General features: G+C 39.6%; 1 protein-coding gene across 1 annotated transcript; it reads right to left on the reverse strand.

Moving 5' to 3' along the window:
* Positions 1 to 137: 137 nt before the first annotated feature.
* LOC110057321 (transmembrane prolyl 4-hydroxylase-like) lies at positions 138 to 20642 on the reverse strand. Its single transcript, XM_020763915.2, has 10 exons — positions 20072 to 20642; positions 19210 to 19291; positions 18387 to 18565; positions 6119 to 6180; positions 5532 to 5566; positions 4918 to 5068; positions 3282 to 3339; positions 2457 to 2569; positions 1782 to 1872; positions 138 to 1174 (listed from the first exon to the last, which is right to left on the reverse strand). Exons 1-10 carry the CDS (start codon positions 20357 to 20359, stop codon positions 896 to 898), a joined length of 1338 nt encoding a protein of 445 aa, XP_020619574.2. The 5' UTR covers positions 20360 to 20642; the 3' UTR covers positions 138 to 895.
* Between the last annotated feature and the right edge of the window lie 1006 nt (positions 20643 to 21648).

Consider the following 21648-nt stretch of genomic DNA (forward strand, 5'->3'; position numbering starts at 1 on the left):
GTTTTGTTGTTTTTCGTTTGACGTGAGATTCTGCGGCCTCGCTAATTTTTGTTCTGGACAATTACGCCTTTCACAACGATTTCAGAAAGAAAGTTGTTACTGTTCATGTTGTCTTGTTTTAAGAAATGTACGGAAACTATGCAAAGCATCATCAATTTATTAAACTATTCTTTGTTGTGTAAAACTATTTTTCACTGCTCTGTCAAATTCAAACCCGAGGGACAAAAACCTAAATGAAAAGTAACAAAACCGAAATCAAAGTTCAAGCCAATTCTTGAATAGCTTTATCTAGGTTTACACCAATAAGCCACCCGGCACCTAAGGTGTATTTTGTAAGTAACTTAAACCATCAGATTTTAAATAACGGAGTCGTAATCAGAAGCGAAAAGTGATGCGATCTAGTGAAAATTAAACCAACGGAGTCGGAAGCAGAACAACCATTCTGCTTGTAACTCCGTCGATTACGATCCAATGAAAACTAGATTATCGGAGTCGAAAGCAGTAGCGGAAGAATAAACTAATCACAATGTTCGATTCCGGGCTTTGTGATTGGGGATGGTTCTTCAGCTTCTGCTTTCGAATCCTACAATCTATAACTTTCACTGGATCATAAGCGACGGGGTAGTAATACGGAATCAGAAGAAATGGAAACATTCTGATTCTCCCGACTGCGATTCCGTCGAGCTTATGACTCCGCTTACGACTCCGATGTTTGATTTTCACCACGTCATAAGCTCTCTTACGACTCCGACTACGACTAAGACTCTGACTCCGTCGCTAGTGAAAACTAGCCTTTAACAAGAGGTACGTATTTTTGGATCCAGTGTATGTTTTTAAGTCATATTCCAGAGTTTGCCTGGTCAGCTAAAATCCTCTATCAACGGTCTCGAACTTGCTATTTAATTCTCTTCTTGGGATTTTTGTAGGAAACCAAAGTTTCACGTGACTCGCCCAGAATATTAATCCAATTGTTGGCGATCCATTTTTCGCCCTTGATGATATCGCATCCTCCATGATAGCTCATCTGATCTAGCCCCCCGTACCATCCAGTCTTGGCGTCACGTAAGTGATTGTACCACATAATTGCTGTTCCTTTTCGTGGCTTTACAAACAAGTTGGCTTTGTGGCAATGCCTGCTCAAATCACAGCGGAATTTCGTGATCTTTGCCCAGTCCTGAAGGAACGAAGCACAATATCATTTTATATTGGTAGTGCTAACATAATCCACATTACATTGGATATTGCAACCCACATCTAACGACCGCGCCAGGCCTGTTCCTAAATAAGGAATACATGTGATTTAATGAACTTGCGCATGGCCGCCATAGACATCACTTTTCAAAATTCCCTGATAAGATACAATTTCCCCGACTAAATAAATACGAAATGTCAGACAAAGTAGTTACTTCTAGCGTGAACTTACAGTCTTCCTTTCTGCTCGTTCATGAAGACTAAAACGTTTTCAACAAATTTTCCTTCTTCATTGAGAAAAAACATCGTTGAGATCACAACCTTCAATGCCGTGTTAAATTATTTCAATTTCCCCTGACTTTTGCCCAAAATGTCAATTTCCACTGATTCAATTCTAAATTCCCTGACTTTTCCCTAACGGTGAAGAATTCCGTTTTTTTCCTGATCATTTCCTGACCTGTGGCAACCCTGTCGCGGTATATAATTCACAAACCTTAAACACCTAAACAGTTCGTTCTAGACACTGGTACAAAAAGAAAAGTGAGATTTTTTCAAGTTTGTTACTAAGTAATGGAGTTTTTGTACTGTACCTCGGTACTAAACGTTGCGTTATCAGCAACTGGAAATGCAGTCTCGCCTCCTTCTTCCACGTCGTTTAGAAAGTACAGTACAGTGATATATCTACAATGAAAGAAACGAAATCGAGTTTACTAGCCTGCGAGAAGGTTCACCTTTGAGTCACACCCGCGAGCGAAGAGTGAATCGGCGAGCGAAGCGATTTGGCGGGGAGGAGTCTGGTGCGGAAGAGGCCAGAGTTCTCCGCGCTTACTTCAGTTCATCACTTTGTGAGAAGATAGATGCCTACACAATTTTTCAGGCTGACGGCCTACGGTTACACACCCCGCTCCGAGAATATGTGGAGAAATCATCTGGCAAACAGGGTAATCATCTTACGATTTTAAAGATTCTTCAGTTCACAAAAAATCCTAGAAAATTTAACTCCGTGATAAGTGGTTTAAGTGGAAGCTCTTGGGATGGCTTTTGTCCTCTGCAGAAGGGAACAAGAACTAGGTAAGAGGGGAAAAAGTAGTCAGGGGATAAAGACGCGCCAGTTCACCCCTCCCCCCTCACCCCCATCGCAATCTCCTCCCACCCTTTCCTACAAGAGAACAGCCCTTTCATGGAAAAGGTGAGTGATACTTTATAAAACTAGTAACTATTTTAATTCTATTATTAAAATCTGCTTTTCAGTGGACTAAAAGTACCTGCAAAGACGGCAGTGACGCCTGTCTCGGAAAACACAACAAGGAACCCTTGGGTCGACGTCTTGTGAGTCATGGTGACAGTGATAATGTCCCTCGGGATGATAATGAACAACCTAAAAGTAAATATGTCAATACATCATACAATTAATCAATCAATCAGTTATTCAATCAATTCATAATCAACCAATCAGTCCGTCGCTCAGCCCGCCAAACAACTACTCGCACCATCGGTCGATCGGTTAGAATGGTGTCTGACGAATCAATGAATAAATCTGCTACGCCACTCTAAACAATCAATCAACCAACCAATCAATTGACATTCAGTCGGTCGGTCGGTCGGTCGGTCAGTCAGTCAGTCAGTCAGTCAGTCATGTAAGTGGTGGTTCATTTACTCCTTTCATTTATTCACTAAACTAAAAACTCAATAGGTCTGTCTATTTTAAAACAATTAGAGGTTTCTATCGAAAATCAATAGGAAGATTGATGAGCTCCCAGTGCCGTCATTCGACGATTACTGTGTAGTTAATCGAATTGCGCGTTTATAGTCAGTAAGTCAGTGGGTGATGCCAATAATAATTTAGTCGGTCACCCAGTTACTTTATATAACTAATTCACCCATCAGTCAGTCAATCAATCAATCAATCAATCAATCAAAAATTGAGTTATTTAGCCAGGTAACGTTACGTTCATGTCTTTTAACATCCTCTTTCACTTCGGACACAGTCTAGTGGCCGCTGCGCAGAGGTGTTCATTCAGAGCAAGCTATGATGTGGAAACTTTCCGCTAGGCATTTCAGTCTTGTGTTTGATCACAATATATTCTCACCTGAAGTTCCTCGCTTTCTTCTACAACTGCCCTGGGAAGCTTTGTTAAAGCTGCCACTCTGAAAAGGAATATTTTGATTAAAACTCTTAATTTAATTTATTAAGGTAAAGCGTTCCCCTGCACCCAGCTCGCGCACTATATTACTTCTGTGCCCGCTACGAATGCGCATGCTGGGTAATTAAGTGAATGGCTTAATTGAATGGTAAAGCAGGGCTTGTAAGTAAGCTAGGTAACTTCGAGATGGAGAAATGCTCCGCACCCAGAGGTTAAACGTTTAATATGGCCTAAAGACCCGAAGCAACAGACCTTTCCCGCATTAAGTAAGCTAGGTAACTACGACAACGATGTGATATGTAATATAATGTGATATAAGGCGCGAGATAAGAGAGTCACGCTCAAGGAAAATGAGTAATTACCCTCCCAGCACATGTGAAAACAAAGGCACGCTACAGAAACCAGTTGATCTGGACCCAGAATCAACACGAACTTTTAACTGGGATAGAGCGATTCTCAATTGAGTGTCGAAAGCAATTAGACAATTACTTTGGTTTTAGTTTTGGTTTTACTACGGTTTGAGATTGGCTGAGTAGTCTAATTGGTAAGTAATTGGTTTGCTTTTGGTTTTATGACACTCAATTGAAAACCGCTCTAATTCAGGGCCAATACAAAGTGTTAAATCCTGTGGCTTATAACCCACAATAATTCTAGAATACCTTCATTTATCGAAAGCCTAAACCTAGTGTGGATACAAAGGATGCTCGTAACACAGTAAATGGTAGTTCGACTGGTGCGATTGTCCATTTAAGTACAGTCCTCGAAAAGGACTGTCATTTTTGCCTTTCGCAAACCCGATCGGAAATCTCCATCGTGGATCGATTGTCTGTCCTTTACTCCGAAGATGACTTCCTTTCAGCTTTTGGACATTTCAATCACCAACAACAGTCTTTTCGGGACTATCAATTCACACCAGCCCCTTTAGCCCCTTACTAAGCGAGTATGAATAAGAGCTATGCACGTGCTGTTGCATCGTTTCTCCTTTTCCCATGGTAGCCTGAAAGGGAGCCTAATGCCCTAGTCAGATTACTGGCGTTCAGGCTGCTATCCTTTGGGTCGCGTTCCTTCCAATTCTTTTGTTTCTCCTTTAGAGTGTGTTTTTATCCTCGGTATTTTATTCTGTTTTGCCACTAAATGACTGGCAGCTTTTGGATATTTTATTCACGCCCTTCTCTCTCTCAATTGCCTAGCCCTTCGCCTTAAGTTTTGGGTGGCTAGGATTTTCTAGTTCAAGTTTTGGGTTTTGCTTTCGAGTGTTGGCCATAGACCTTTCCCGCATTCTACTTCAGTGCGTTCGAACAACAGCTCCAGAGCGAGGTTAGGGTGGACATTTTCATACATTTTTATACATTGCTGTGTCTTTTTGTCCACCCTGATATCGACTCGAAGCAATTGTTTGTTGGAAATAATGCGAGAAAGGTCTGTTGCTTCGGGTCTTTAGGCCATATTAAACGTTTAACTTCTGGGTGCGGAGCATTTCTCCATCTCTTATTCTGCGAACGTGAAAGGGACTGTCGCGAACAATATGTTATCCCCAGCTAGACAGACAGCTTATGTCAGTTTAACCAAAAAATATTTATACTTGTCATTCAGGCCTTTGATTTTTCGATGGTCCAGCCATGTTTGCCTGCTGTTTCGGCTTTTGACACGAGGTAGCTTCTTTGCCATGCTGTGAAGACTGGTCATTATTCTGTGGGTCGTTACTGCCAGAAACTCCTTCAAGTCCATAACCCCTTTAAAAGAAAATACACCTGTAGTTAATTAATAAGAGATTGCAAGAAATCTTGGCCACACACTTTATCTTTGCTCATTAGCTCTTGACTACGGATTGTTTGTAAATAAATAAACTACAAAGAAATGAAAACACTAAATTTATTAATTTTTAAGAAACAGAAAACATGTACCGTGTTTCTATCGAGTTGTAAGAACACTAGTGGAAGTCTGGGAGAACGAGAAATGCTGTGGGAACACGAGTCGACAGGCGAGTGTTTGCACAGCTTTCCCGAGTTCTTCCAAACTCAGCTAGTTCCACGAGTGTGTTGGTCTCATCAACTATCACTTCAAAGAAATCTTGAGCTCATAATCTAATTGTTAAGTAAAGACACGACTTCAACCATTCAGCGCAGGTATTTTCTTTGAACTAGTTTCTAAAAGAAGACAACGTAAGTAAAAAGCAGGAGCAAAACTTTTACTCGCCATCGTTATTCTTGTCTACTTTGAGTTTAGCAAACCTGCAAATATTAAAATAAGGGAATTTTAGGGCGAATGCGCCACATCATGACAAAAAGGTAAGCAATGACATTGGTGGTTTCAGTGGAGATGTTGGTCGTAGTGACGCGTGATTTTGGTGGTGATAACACGGTCGTAGAGGTGGCGGAGACTGTTGTATTGGTAATGATAGTTGTGGTTCTGGGGTGGAGGGGTCATGGCTTTCAGTGGTGGTGATGTAGCTTGTTGTGGTGGTGATGGTAGCCGTTGTCGTTAACAACGTTGGAGGGTAGCAAACAGAGGTGGGGAGGGTGCGTTCCCGTTTCTGGGGTTGTGGGGTCGAGTTTCAACAAAACTCACGAATCACACATACTATTAGCTACAGTTAACAACGGCTTACTTTTTCATAAATTCACGCATCGTGTATGTGTTTTAGTTGCTTTCCGCACATCACACACCATAACGTATCACGCATAAACCCTCACATCACATCACGTATCACGAATAAACCCTTTGCCACCCTGTTGGTGGCCAAAGTGGTGGTGATGATAATTTCAGTGTAAAGAATCACTCACATCTTGTCGACGTCTTCTTCAGAGAAATATAAATCACTGAGGTCAACAAGATTATGCATCACCTATTAAATATAAGGCAAGAATAAACCCTTCTGCTTATGTAAAATAATATTTTAACTACTTATTAACCGAGAGTGAGGTCTTTACGGGAAAATCTCAAATCGAGACCCTGTCGTATTGACCGAGCGATAGCGAGGTCAATATGGCAAAGTCGAAGTTTGAGATTTTCCCATAAAGACCGAACGTTCGAGGTTAATAACTTGTTTATTATATGGCTTTTTGAATTGTTTTTGTAGGCCCGTAATCGGCCCGTGGGCGTTACGGGAGAATAATGCCCTAGAATTAGCCAACCAGAGCGCGCGTTATATCCGCGACAAACACGAGCCATATAACAATGTAGAAAACCGGATGTCATAAAGAGGGCCTAAAAGATACCGAAAAGAATTCAGTGTTACTCTATACTGAAATATCTAATAGCTACAGTAAACATATTTCTTAAAAATAAGATCTCTAAACCCTCCACCATAGGAGCGTAAACAACGGCAGATTTACAGCACTGCAAACCGGCATATTTTCCCTTTAGTATACCAAGTTCTTCTCTATTATACGCATACGGATGGTCCAAGGTATCAGCTCTACTTTCTGAAAAGGATACTACTACCAAATGAAATACACTCTTTTTTATAAGAATGTCCCTTTTCCCGCCCAGGCTGAATATTCTAGCTTATTTTTCTGCCAAATTTAGACTGAAAACATTCTTGTGAATATTCTTAGATTTTATTGTATCACCAAATTTTGAAAACACAAAATTGTATTATTTTCAAAATCTCGGCCTCGAGTTAATTCTTAAAATATTCTTAAATTTAGCCTCGATACTCTTTTAAAATATATTCTTATATATATATAAAGAATGTAATGACAGACACGAGGCGTCGAAGTTAATCAGTTGCGATCAAAAATTCCCGACTTAGGCTTGAAAACTGACTGACTCAAGCAGGGAGATGATAAAGAACTGTTACTATTTTTTCAGATCTGGGGCCCGTTTCTCGAAGGTAACGAAAAGTTTTCGCGCCCAGAAAGCCGTAACAAAATCTGAAACCTTATGATTACAGAGCTGTTTTATTCAAATATTCTTAATATGAAGAGGGGTTCTCTTCATATAAGAAGTTTCAGGCGCTCACACCTCTCTGTTTTTAGATAAAGATTAATTAAAAACGGCTTTGCGGGCCCAAAAAGTTTCCGGGGCTTTCGAGCAACGGGCCCCAGGTGTGAACCTCGTTTTACAGAAGTGTAGGACTATAACTTTTAAATTAATATGCCTTCAGGCGACCGCAGATATTTGCTTTCTGTACAAATTGTGGCCAGTCGGTCCTTCAAACTGAATTAAATGACGAATTAAGGTAGGTTAAGTTTTTGGTGAAAATAAAAGATTTTTTGTACTGGAACCAAACTGATTTACTTTTCCTTCAGAAGTACAGCAAGCGCATGTAGTTAGTTACTTTTCATGGAGAATGGAAAAACGTGTCAATACAAATAACACGATATTAAGCTTATCTGTTAATGCCATCAATTCACAGTCAGGGGTCATGTAAACATTAAAATACGTTCTCTTTCACGTTTTTTTTTTCCCGTAGTTGACTGAACAAGCACGTGTACACAGTTCACGCGCTTGTTCGCTGGTGTTTTAAACAACATTGACGCTTTAAACTGAAGTAAATTCTGCATCAAAAAGAAAGAGAGAAGCCTATATTTCATACAATCAAAAAGGTCTGCATACGAGCCGAGTGGCCCATCAGGTCGGAGCTTATCCCGGGTTCTGTGGCCCGAAGTGACTAGGAGTATTTCTACTCCCCTCTGGATAGGCTGCCACCAAAACCATTACATTCGCCGGTATCTATTTATACTCCTGGGTGGAGAGAGGCACTGTGACAGTTGAGTTTCTCGCCCAAGAACATAGCACAGTAGTTCGAATCAAAACCGCTCGTTCCGGAGACGAGCGCACTAACCATGAGGTCATCCCGCCACATATTTCATACAATAACTGTCAAGTTTATCGCACGCTCATTAGCTAACTTCCAGTTTCAAATAGAAGGTCAGACACAAAGAAAGGGTACGGATCATCGCTCGCGGATCTTTCACAGCTTAGCGTCGTTAGTTCTAGCGCTCGCTATCAGAGATCAAGCGACAAATCCCACTAGACAAAACTCTTTTTAAGAGAAAAATCACAGAAAGTCATCCAAAGAAAATGTATCAAAATCGTCTTCGTCTTTTAATTCACGTTGCTTTCAACTGTAAAGCGAAAAAACTCAGTTTCTGTTTTCTTTTGTTGCGTTTAAAGTACTTTCCAAGTGGACTAAACTTGGTGATAATTCAGCGAGTTTTAAAGAATCTCCTAACGAAATTTTTCGTAAGTTATAGACATTCTTTTCTGCATTTTATTTTGGAGTGATTGTACGTAGATTGAAGGTTATGACGCAGTACATTCCGGGATCGTTTCAGTTCGCTGAATTAAACTTGGTGATAATTCAGCGAGTTTTAAAGAATCCCCTAACGAAATTTTTCGTGAGTTATAGACATTCTTTTCTGCATTTTATTTTGGAGTGATTGTAGTAGATTGAAGGTTATGACGCAGTACATTCCGGGATCGTTTCAGTTCGCTGAATTAAAGTCAGGCTTCCCTGCACTTTCCCAGGGAAAATACAGACTTGATATTTTGGAACATATTGACGTCAGTTCTTAATGCGTCTGCTCTGTAATTGATCTTAATTTGGACACAGTATCGTCTGCCAAGTAGTCCGTGGATTCAGTCGCCCACCGTCGCGCCTCGTAGTTCCATACTTACTTTAATTTAAAGTCAGGGGTCATTAAAATACTATAGGACGTTTTCTTGCACATGTTTACTTTCGTAACACGTGTACAAAGTTGATGTGCTTGTTCTCTAGTGTTTTATACAACGGTGACATTTTAAAACTGAAGTAAATTCTGCATCAGAAAGAAATAGAGAAAGCTATATTTCATAATATAAGAAAACTGCCTACGAGCCAAATGGTCCATTAGGCCGGAGTTTATCCCGGGTTTTGTGGCCCGAAGAGACTAGGAGTATTTCTAATCCCCCTTGAATGGGCTGCTACTCCGTTGCAAGGTTACCCACCACCATTAAATTCGCTGGTACCCATTTATACACCTGGCTGAAGAGAGGCACTGTGAGAGTAAAGTATCTTGCCCAAGAACATGACACAGTGGCTCGAACCAAACCCGCTCTATCCGGCGACGGCGAGCGCACTAACCATGACGTTGCCCCGCCTCATATTTCATACAATAACTGTCGAATTCATCGAACGCTCATTGGCTAACTTCCAGTGTCAAATAGAACGAGAGACACAAAGAAAGGGTACGGATCATCGCTCGCGGAACTTTTAATTTTCGCCAAAATATTCACAGGTTAGCGTCGTTAGTTCTCGTTATCAAGCGACAAATCACAACTAAACGGAACTCCATTTAAGAGCAAAATCACAGAAAATCATCCAAACAAAATGCATCAAAGTCGTCTTCGTCTTTTAATCCATGTTGCTTTCAACTGTAAAGCAAAAAAACCGCACTTTCTGTTTTTTATTTTTTATTTTTTATTTTTTATTTTTTATTTTTTACTTTATTTTTTTTTTGTTATTGTTGTTGTGTTCAAAGGACTTTCCAAGTGGAGTGAACTTAGATACAATTCAGCGGGTTTTAAAGAACCTCCTAACGAAATAAACTAGGCTAGTGGTTGGTTACAGAAATTCTTTTGTACATTGTAGTTTGGAATAACTATACGTAGCTTGAAAGTTATGACGCCCTACGTGTCGTGATCGTTTCAGTTCCCTGAAATGAAGTCAGGCTTCCTTGCACTTTCCTAGGGAAAATATAGACTTGATATTTCGGAACATATTGACGTCAGTTTTTAATGCGTCTGCTCTATAATTGATCTTAAATTGTGACATAGTATCGTCTGCCAAGTAGGCCGTGGATTCAGTCGCCCACGCGCCTCGTAGTTCCATATTTACTTTAATTTAAAGTCAGGGGTCATTTCAATAATATAGGTAGTACATTCTCTCACACGTTTTTTTTCTTAGTTGACTAAACAAGCACGTGTACACGGTAAAAGTGCTTTTTCATTGGTGTTTTATACAACAGTGACATTTTAAAACTGAAGTATATTCTGCATCAGAAAGAAATAGAGAAGGCTATATTTCATACAATAAGAAAAGTGCCTACGAGCCAAGTAGGCCATCAGACCGGAGTTTATCCCGGTTTCTGTAACCCGAAGTGACTAGAAGTATTTCTACTCCCCCCTGGATGGGATGCTAGTCCATTGCAAGGTTACCCACCAGCATAAAATTCATCATTTATACACCTGGGTGGAGAGAGGCACTGTAGTAGTAAAGCGTTTTGCCCAAGAACACAACACAGTGGCTCGAACCAAAACCGCTCTATCCGGGGACGAGCGCACTAACCATGACGTTGCCCCGCCTCATATTTCATACAATAACTGCCAAGTTCATCGCACGCTCATTGGCTAACTTCCAGTGTCAAATAGAACGACAGACATAAAGAAAGTGTACGGATCATCGCTCGCGGAACTTTTAATTTTCGCCAAAATATTCACAGTTTAGCGTCGTTAGTTCTTGTTATCAAGCGACAAATCACAACTAAACGGGACTCCTTTTTAAGAGAAACATCATAGAAAATCATCCAAAGTAGTCTTCGTCTTTTAATTCATGTTGCTTTCAACTGTAAAGCAAAAAGCCTCACTTTCTGTTTTTTTTTTTCTTTTTTTGTTATTGTTGTTGTGTTCAAAGTACTTTCCAAGTAGACTGAACTTGGTTACAATTCAGCGGGTTTTATTTTGGAGTAATTGTAGGTAGTTTGAAAGTTATAACGCCGTACATTCCGAGATAATTTCAGTTCGCTGAAACAAAGTCAGGCATCCTTGCACTTTCCCAGGGAAAATATAGACTTGATATTTTGGAACATATTGACGTCAGTTTTTAATGCATCCGCTCTGTAATTAATCTTAAATTGTGACATATTATCGTCTGCCAAGTAGACCATGGATTCAGTCGCCCACGCACCTCGTAGTTCCATACTTTAATTCATAGTCAGGGTTCAGTTAAATAGTATAGTACGTTCTCTTGCACATGTTTTCTTTCGTAGTTGACTGAACAAGCACGTGTACACGGTTCATGTGCTTGTTCTCTAGTGTTTTACGCAACAGTGACATTTTAAAACTGAAGTAAATTCTGCATCAGAAAGAAACAGAGAAGGCTCTATTTCATACAATAAGAAAAAAGCCTCCATATGGGCCAAGTGGCCCATCAGGCCGGAGGTTATCTCAGTTTCTGTAGCCCGAAGTGACTAGAAGTATTTCTACTCCCCCCTTGATGGGATGCTAGTCCATTGCAAGGTTACCCACCAGCATAAAATCCATCACTTATACACCTGGGTGGAGAGAGGCAATGTGAGAGTAAAGGTTGTTGCAGAACAACATAACCCCATGGCACGAACCAAACCCGCTCTATCCGGAGACGAGCGCACTAACCGTGAGGTCGCCCCGCCTCATATTTCATACAATAATTGTCCAATTTATCACACGCTGGCTAACTTCAAGTGTCAAATGCAAGGACAGACACAAAGAAAGGGTACGGATGATCGCTCGCGGATCTTGAAATTTTGGCCAAAATATTCACAGTTGAGCGTCATTAGTGCTCGTTATTAAGCGACAAATAACAACTAAACAGGACTCCTTTAAGAGAAAATCATCAAAGAAATTCATACAGAGAAAATGTATCAAAATCGTCTTCAATGACTTTTTCAATTCACGCTGCATGCAGCTGTAAAGCGAAAAATGTCACTTTCTATTTTCGTTTAAAACCCATTACCCGCTGATAATTTCAGTTCATAAAGGATAAAGGTTAACCCGAGTAACTGCATTGTGACTAATATATAGACAACAGATGCAACGAAAATTAGCGATGTTATATTTTGGTGTTATTCTATACCATCTTTAGATTCAAAGAGGCATACAAAGTGCGCGATTTAAATACAAGAAGGTGGTAATTATCATTAATAAACATGTGAAAAACAGAAACAAAGAAGATATACTCAGGAGAAAAGACAATTCTCTGCTGGATTTTAAGCCATTGTTTCAAGCAGCAGTCACTGAGTCACGGCAAAATGCTGCGGACCCCTAGCGCGGGAAAACACCGCGCCGAGTTCTGATTGGTTCAAAAGCGAACCCTGTGTGGGCTGACTAGCTAGGGCATGTTAGGGGAGTGTTGAAAAGGTTCTTAGAAATCTCTACAAGTGCAATTAAACCAAGGGAAATCATTATTTTTTTTACACAATAACTTTGACAGTGAATCGAGAACCACTTCATACGGATATCCGGACATCTTTTGACTAATATAGTACATAAGATAACACCCTGTAACAACTGAAGTGTATGCTAATTGCTGTACTTAATTTACAACCCGATACAGACACAGATAAGGATTAAGTGCGAGCAAAGAGAATTTACATTTTCATAATCGAGTTAAACGAGTGATATTCCTTCCTTTTTCTCGAGGTACTTTCTAAACGAAATAAAAATCATTTTCTTCGTGTTTCTGTTAAGATATAGAATGACTCGTGAAAGATTGGGAGAACTCGAAAAAGCTGTGGAAACACTCACTTGATGCTCGTATTCCCACGGTATTTCTCATTCTCCCAAACTTCCACTCGTGTTTCTATAACTCGATCAATTAAATAACGTCAGAGGTCACGTTGTTGTTCACGCGTATTTCGCGCAGTTGACAACACGAACACGTGTAACCGTGACCCTTTTAGCCTGTAATGTTTTGGACTTGTTTTTAAACAATATCAATTTCGCAATGTTGGTACTGCTTCAGGCTAAATTTTGTGAAATATTTGCACTTTATCTTTATCTTGCCTTGTTCAATTTGTCACAATTTTGATAGTTTTCACCGGGACGGGAGTAAATTCCGCAACTGGAGTAAACGCTATTAAAATCATATAGGACTTCGACTCTATAACAAGATCAGTGTTGAAAAAAACAATCATAAGTCGAGTAAATAACAATCAATACACCTGAATTGAACCCTTCGGGCGAAATAAAATATTTATTTTCATACCGAAGCGTCAGTATTGCATGTACTCAGCCATTGCGGGTAAAAAAAACGTTTATGAAATAAAATTCAATATTGAACCATGCAGTAATGTTTCAAATGAAGTGTCTTAATTTATTATCTTTATTTATTATATATAATACCCAATATATGATATGAGTTGATATGTTTAATTCAGTGGTTTCCGGCGAATATTAACCTCTTCTTACGTAAACATAACAGACTCCAAACCCACAGAAATTTCCACTGAAACGCCCTCCAATCAATTATAATTGCTTTCAAGTTTGTAAACAAACACTACATAACTTGAGGCTGTTCCAAAATGGTCAATGGATATCACACTTTTCAAGTTCAAATGTTAACTGTACATAATACCAATTTATGTTTTGCTGTCTTTGACAACATCCTGTTTTGAATTAGGCTATATGACGTTGATGATTACATGTTATCTGCGATTATATGACTGATTTTACACGAAAAATAAACACACAATATAATATATCACATGGAATAAAAATGACGATTTCAGTAAAGGAAAACTGATCCACTTTTTCTTTGGGCTGTTTACAGTATCTGTTTGGTTTAAATAACGTTGTGTTATTGTAAGGAGATTACATACTGGATGGTAATCTGTTTCCCGTCTTACGACCATATTTACTACCATAAACCCAGCTGAAGACAGTCTCATGTTTTAAGACGAAAAAGTCTTCTTCGCCATCCGTTAAAACCGAATGGCTTCGCGATGGTATACTGGAACACGGATAGCTTGATAGAGAATCGCAGAAAGATTTTTCTTCCCAGCTGTCCGTTTCTGTTTTGCGCGCTTCACCCAATCTTGGTAAAAAAGTGTCCTCATCGTCTTTGTAAAATGTTCCCACATGACTCACTTTCTCCTTGTTCTCTGTACATTGACATTCTCCACATGGATCACTCCACGATCTATATTTTCTCTCACATTGTTTGTTCAGACTAACAACACCGTTCATTTTCTTTTTCGGTGCATTTTCGACAACCAGCTTTGGAAATCTTGAGCTGTTTTGGGAGTTGCCAAAAGGATTGGCATTTCTATAAAATCCAGGGTCTGAAATATTTCGGGAAAGTCGCCGCGAATTGGTAGAGTATGTCTTTTTGCTGTCAAACTGCCTCTGTACCAAAGAGGCTTCATGTCTCTTCTCCACCTGAGAAAGCTTTCTAACAATCTTTCTGTTCAAGCTCATGATCTTAGTTTGGACTCTTAATGACAGAGAGAAAAAAAAACGTTGTTGCACCAACGAACAGTGTGCGTGAATGCAACAACGCACGTTTCGTCTACACTAATATATGGACCCAATTAAGTCAGTCAACTAAAACTACCAATAAGAAACTACGTTTAACGTTCTGGGGCAAAATTGCTTGACCCCGTTGATCAAAAACAGTGTCAAACGTCTGCTAGAGGAAGGCGATGATTATAAACTTGTTCAAGCATTGTTTGAACTGACCCTAAAGGAATGAGAGATATTTGTCGCTACTGACGTCTCCCATGTAATGACGTCCACGGAACTGACGCTATCAGTTGTTTCGGTATGAAGATAAATGCACTTATCGAATGCATAGTTTCCAAGGGCCACAACTGTCACGATGAAACACCAATTCAAGATTCCTCAAGGTATTGCAGATTGCAAACAATATTTACTGAACCACTATCAAGTTGAGTTGTAAGGCACGATAGTATTCAATGGGGGCAGTTATTGAACTGATTCCTTTGATAATTAAAAAGGTAATTAACTTTTTCAATTAGCACACTAAACAACCAAGTCTACGTTTACTTATTTAAAAAAAAAAAAGTCCAATGAAAACAAGGGGCCACCGTGCCACTCTTCGCCCTACAAGGCCTTAAGTTCTGCTACGGTTGAGGCTCGGCGAGGAAATTTCAAAGCGAACGCCGAGAATTAAAGGTAATGTACCTACCACTTCACTTCACTGACACTATTCGGCTATGAACACAACATATTATTGGTTAATTCAAATACGATCACACACACCGCCTGGTTGTGAAGATACCTTGCAATAGGCTTGAAAGCAGGTTTTGAAAGATATTGCACCAGAAGATATAATCAATGCCGGAGTACTAAGTTTACTGACATAATAATTCCGTACCTTAACATTCCGAAAACAGGGAGGAAGGGGTTCCAAGCCCATTTTTGTGTTCCAGCCTTGAAAGTGCAAGGATTAATTTTTAATGCCAAAAGCATCTTTTAGCTGAAAATGAACTTGATGAAAGGAACCACTGAAATAACATCGGCAGAGCACATCAGAAGAGTTTCTAATTAGGGTCACACGTGTAGGCAATGTTGTACCTATATGTGTTGCAGAAAGCCCGAGTCGCTAAATAGGTCAACGGTATCACAAATTCCAGATGTAACTTTTCTTTAAAATTACATGTATGCTCTGATCGTGGCATAAAGGCTTGGAAAGGCAGCAGAAAACTCGAGACGTGGACCGGAATGATGAAATCCTAACGGTTGAGGTAGACATCACTGAGGGTAGATAAATAAATAAATAAATTACAATATTTAGATAGGAAGCCACATCATGCGGGTTCCCATCTGTCCTGCTCGAATGGCAATTTGGAGATGTTGGTTTTTGGGGAGGAAGGAAAACCGGGGAACCCGGACAAAAACTCTCGGAGCAAGGCGAGAACCAACATCAAACTCAACCCACATTTAACACCCGACCGCATCGGTGGGAGAAGAGCGCTCTCACCACTAGTGTGCCATCCCTGCTCCCTCTAAGACCGCATAGTCCCAAAAACCTAAATGTTATACTAGGCAATATGACAATCACAAGACGCCCTGTTCCAAGGCGGCAGAAATGCCTGCTTCGATAGCGTGCAAAATGTCATTTGGAGAGTCCAGAGTGTGACTGCGGTTTGTTCAGCTGCGATCTGATCCAGCCGGGTATGCTAGCAGTACGTCACACTAGGCAACCTTCCATGGCACATCGCTTCAGAGAACACACCTTTCTAAAACAGTAACTTTCTGAATCACTTTGCGATAAGGTGAAGAAGGCGTAGAAAGAAGAGTACGAACATTGTCTCCTAGCATCTGGAAAGTAAATCCTCATTTCACCTCAGGGGGGTCAAACTCACCCTTAGAAAGAGTGGGCATTGGAGGTACCTAAGCAAATGGCCTTTTTTTGTTCGCCGGACAAAGTCTGAAAGACCTCCAAGAAAATTCATTAGGTCTTTAGCTAAACCTGTATCAGCCTCTTTAATTTTGACACGAGATGAGAATGCAAGGTACCTGTCTGTTTACAGCTAGACGGGCCAGTGTCTCGAGCAGTCTGCATGCAAGCCAAGTGGCTCACCACGCCGAAGCTTATCCCGGTTTCTGCAGCATGAAGCGACTAATAATATCTCTACTTCCCCCTGGATGGGATGCTAGTCTATCGAAGGGTTAACCCCAGCATTAAATTCGGCGGTACCTATTTGTACACCTAAGTGAAGAGAGGCACTGTAAGAGTACAGCGTCTAGCCCAAGAACACAACACAATGTCCCCGGTCAGGGCTCGAACTCACTAACCTTGGAGAGCACTGACCATAAGGCCACCGAACCTCCCCTATTAAAATATAGCCTTCTCTACTTCTTTCTGATGGAGAATTTATTTCAGTTTTAAAATGACAATGTAGTAGGAAACACTACATAGCGAACAAGCACATAAACCGTGTACACGTGTTTGTTCAGTCAACTACGAAAGAAACACGTGAGAGCGAACGTACTATATCATTTTTACATAAATTGATAACATCAGCTGATCGCTTAAGGTCAATATCGTGTAATTTGTAATGACACGTTTTTTTTTCTCGATTCTCGGTCAAATGTAACTGCTCTTGCTGAGCTTTCAACGAAAAAGTAAGTCAGTTTAGTTCCATTACTCCCAGAATTAAACTCGCCGACACCCATTTGTACAGCTTGGTGAAGAGAGGCACTGTAAGAGTTAGTGTCTTGCCCAAGAACACAACACAACGTCCCGGCTAGGGCTCGAACGCAGACCGCTCGATCCGGACTCGAGCGCACTGACCATAACGGCCATCGCGCGTCCAATGTTTCGAACAGATACGGTAAATTTTTGCCAGGCTGCCAATAGCAACGAGGATCAACGAATAGAACCAACTGATTCATATCTAATTCAATGGAGGACGAGATAGGAAATCTGGTCGTTATTGCGGTTGCAGAGGTGCATCCTATCTAACATGAAAATCTAACTTGAAAAAGATAAATAAAATCGCCATATTTGAGAGGTATCCACATCAGCCCAATCTGCTTTTTATGTTGAGTGTTCTAGCCATCATGGCCGACTTGGATTTCGAAATGTTGTCTAGTATACAAACTGACGTGTTTCAGAAGGAATTCGAGCGCTGATAAAAGCCGTCATTGAACACTTGGAAATTACGAAAATTTCAATATGATATCGATGACGTGATGTTTGATATCATGTTTGACCCGATTTGTTGGTGTATGATTGAAACTTCTTTAGATCTTCCTCGTAAGCCTTCGGCAATCTGTGGTTATCTCGGAACTTTTCGGTTATCTTTCGTAATTTTCAGAAATGTTCGGAAGCGTTCGTGAGGCCTTCGGACGACTTTTGGAGGATCTTCGGAAATCTTTGTAAAGTGGTCGGAAATCGTCAAAAACGACGTTATTAGAATGTTTATATCATAAACAACATAGTATATGGTTGCTTGTAGATATGGAATTTCTCTTCTCGTGTCATCTTCAAGTTCAACACCAGAAGAAAAATTCTATATCTATGCGCGCCCATGAATTATTCTCTATTTTTTGTTTAGAGAAGAAAATCGGAGTATCCGGAGAAAACCTTCCGAAAGTAGCACTAAGGCTACGTTCACACTTGCTACCCAGTGTCTGAACGCAACACTATTTAGTGCAGAGCTCAGGCATCAAGTGTGAACACAGTCTAAAAAAAGCTGCCAAGCGGCGAGAGTACCAAGGGTCGTTACTCTGGGAACGTTACTGTAATCGTGACACAAATACATTGGACAGTGTTAAACAACAAGCTGTTTACCACGGCCTCGTTTAATCTCTGATTCTCAGTTCATCTTCCGTACTTACCTCAACTTTATCAATAACGCCATCACTGTTGTAGTCCCAGCTGTGAAATGTTTTCTCATTGGTTGGCTCGATGTTGATTCCCGTTTCGGGGTCTTGGACTTCACTGGTGTCCAGTCCTTCTATTGAAGCCAGACTGATTATTTTCTGGCATTCCTCGTCAGTTAAAAAGTTAGGTATTTCTAGAAAAATAAAAAATAACAAGCATAAGGCATAGAAAAAAGCAGACACCATTTTTCTTAGAATACATTTTATAACAATATCAAGGCTGAAATACGGGAAATTTTAAAGTAAATCCGTGGCTGGGATTTTGAAAAGAATATAATTTTTTATGTCGAAAATTTCGTAAATACAATACAGTCACGTTTTTTACTAAACGGCAAAACTACCCAAAAAACAACAAACTCAGCACTAGCCGTATATTTGATGCTAATAGCATTTCTGAAAGATGTCAAGTGTGTCACTTCAGCTTATTGGCTGCAGTCTAGCTCCAAAATTACTTCAACACCATCAGTGTCATGATAGGCCGGATAATATGACATTTTATTGGTATAGTCCACTTTGTGTTCCTTTATCTAGTCTAAGAATATTCACAAGAATATTTTTAGCCTTAAATCCGCAGAAAAATAAGAATATTCAGCCTGGGTCAGAAAAAAAATCTTCTTATAAAAAAAAATATTAAACTTAAAACAACCACGCACAACTTTGGCAAATACAGGAAACAAATATTATACACTCATAAGAAATATGTTATTTACATGTTAAGCCAATTTAGCTAGCATAAAACATTACAGAGCAAAGAATCTTAAATAAGAAGTTGTCTTACCAAATACAGGTGGCTTAAGGCTAAGTGTTTTTATTTCATAAATCTTTCCAGGGCTTAACTGTCTTTTTTGTATATGACCAACCTAAAACAAACAAATGATGACTATAAATCAAGTTACCATATATACTCAGAAATCAAGAAACCCAAGCGACCGAAAAAGACAAAGAATGTATACACGAAGATACAGTACATAGTATATGACTCTATAGGAAGCAGATCGACAAACAAATTCATGTGAGGAAAACTTGTTTTCTTTTATCATCTTTTCAGAATTTCACTCACACGACACTTATGTTTCGTTAATTGCGTTATGAGGTGGGCTGGAAACAACTTTCTCTGAAATTTACTAAAGATTGTGTTACTTAATGAGTCACGCTATAGAAAATTGGCTTTGACATTAGCTAACATTCCATATTTAGCATTCACTATTTTTCATTCACGTTCATGTTTGCATTTAAACGCAGATTTAAGCTTTATGTAGTCTTGCTGGAGGCCTATGATCTCCCAAGCAAAGACTATTAAAAGTTTCCTGATCTGTACGTCCGAAACATATAAATAATAGAATGTACAAACTATGGTATCCACGCGGAATACGATGAATGCAAGTTTCACTCCGTGATAACTTGTTATTTTGACTCAGGGATTTACACACAGAAGATAGAATTGTAGATTATCATTAGAAGATATCAATACATGTCTGGGTTCGAAGCAACTGAGCATATAAGCAAGAAGTAGAAACAGTATTTAACATAATATTAAATACAATACACTCGACACGTCATTCGGAGTTTAACTCACTGCTAACAGCTGAAATTTAATCACCGTTCATAGAATATTAATTGTAAAGCTTTCCCTCACTCACCTTTACGCCATTTAGTCGAGGAAGAACTTGAAAATCAGTGTTTATGTCATTTCTCTTGTCGACTTTAGATCCTGTTGATTCTCGAGAGTCACCCGTTGTCGCTTTGTCTAGCTTCTTTTCAATTTTATATCCATTCTTGTAGTAAACAGCCACGCATATGGCGATTAAAGCGGTCGCGGCGACTGCTAGAGCTGTTGTTGGAAGAGATGATTTGGAATCCTTCTTCACTGCTTTTTGCTTTGATCGCTCCTTCGAGAGCTTTTTGTTTTCCACACGTGGTGGAGCCATGGTTGATCTTTAATGGCTTCCTACTGGCAACTTGTCGATTTCACCGCAGCGAACCAATACATTAGAATTAGCATATATCATTTGTAAACAAAATTTCACACACCACTAACTGGGCTGTCCTACGGCAATGCAACAAATGCAGCATTTGTGGAAAAATATGCTAGACAGATCATACTGGATCCAAGGGTTTTTTTTTACTATAAAATGGTAACAGGAAGATCTCTGAGATTTCGTCTTGCAATATGTTCACGCAAATTAGTATCGTGTGACAAAGCTGCCTGTCACGCTTTCCTGTTATTATCCACTTGATTAAATTGCTTCTCTAGCAGCTTCAAATCCTTGTAACCAAGCAACGTTTGTTACCTTTAGAAATGTAAAGTTTAGACACAGAAGACTAGTTGAGAGAAGTTTTGAATTATTTTTATTTTTTTAATCTTTTTATTTATTTATTTATTTTAATTATTATTATTATTATTGCTATGTTGCGAAAATCATCAGTGTTGACTCCTGTTGGCTGATATCTGTGATATTACAACCACAAATTGATTTTAAAATTTCCTGGTGATTTATTTTCATGATCTTCTCACCGTATCGCTAAAATATTCAAATTTTGTTCTTTTTTTCATTTAATCTGTTAAATAATCTGGCATGATACGACTCATTAACCACATTTTTCCATGCCTGTTTTTCTCGGGCCTTGTCATATTTCCTCCCATATTATAACTCAACGTTATTTGAACTGCAAACCTTACTTATCTTAGCAATTTTGGTATTTTAGCTCGCGTCATGGTAACTATAGCATCATCATCATCTAGTCCTCTTTGTCCCATGGGGGACATAGGGCGTCCACAATTGCTTTCCATTTCTGTCGGTCCCGAGCCGCTCTTTTGGCTTCGCACCAGGTCATGTTGATCTCCTTCAGGTCCTTCTGTATGCTTCTGCGCCATGTAATTCTGGGCCTGCCACGTTTCCGTGTTCCTTGCGGATTCCAATCCATCGCATGGTAACTATAGGAAGGAGGTAATAAGGGAAACTTTTTTTAAGAGATTGATCCTCTGATGAGGGTAAAAATGGCAAAAGGAATTGCCCATTTTAAAATTATTTTTATTTTTTATTTTTTTTATTTTATTTCATTTTTTTTTTCACTGAAGAAATGAAACTTGAGTCAATGGGACTGCGAAATCACAAACAAAATCTGGAAAGGGACTGAGATTTGGATAAAATTTACGCTGAGAAATTGGATAAATAACCCCCCTCCCCTTCCATGGCCAGGACCCTCTAAGATGGCT

Source organism: Orbicella faveolata, unplaced genomic scaffold, assembly GCF_042242905.1.
Source record: "Orbicella faveolata isolate gen_17 unplaced genomic scaffold, um_ofav_v1 contig_14, whole genome shotgun sequence".
Lineage (NCBI taxonomy): Eukaryota > Metazoa > Cnidaria > Anthozoa > Scleractinia > Merulinidae > Orbicella > Orbicella faveolata.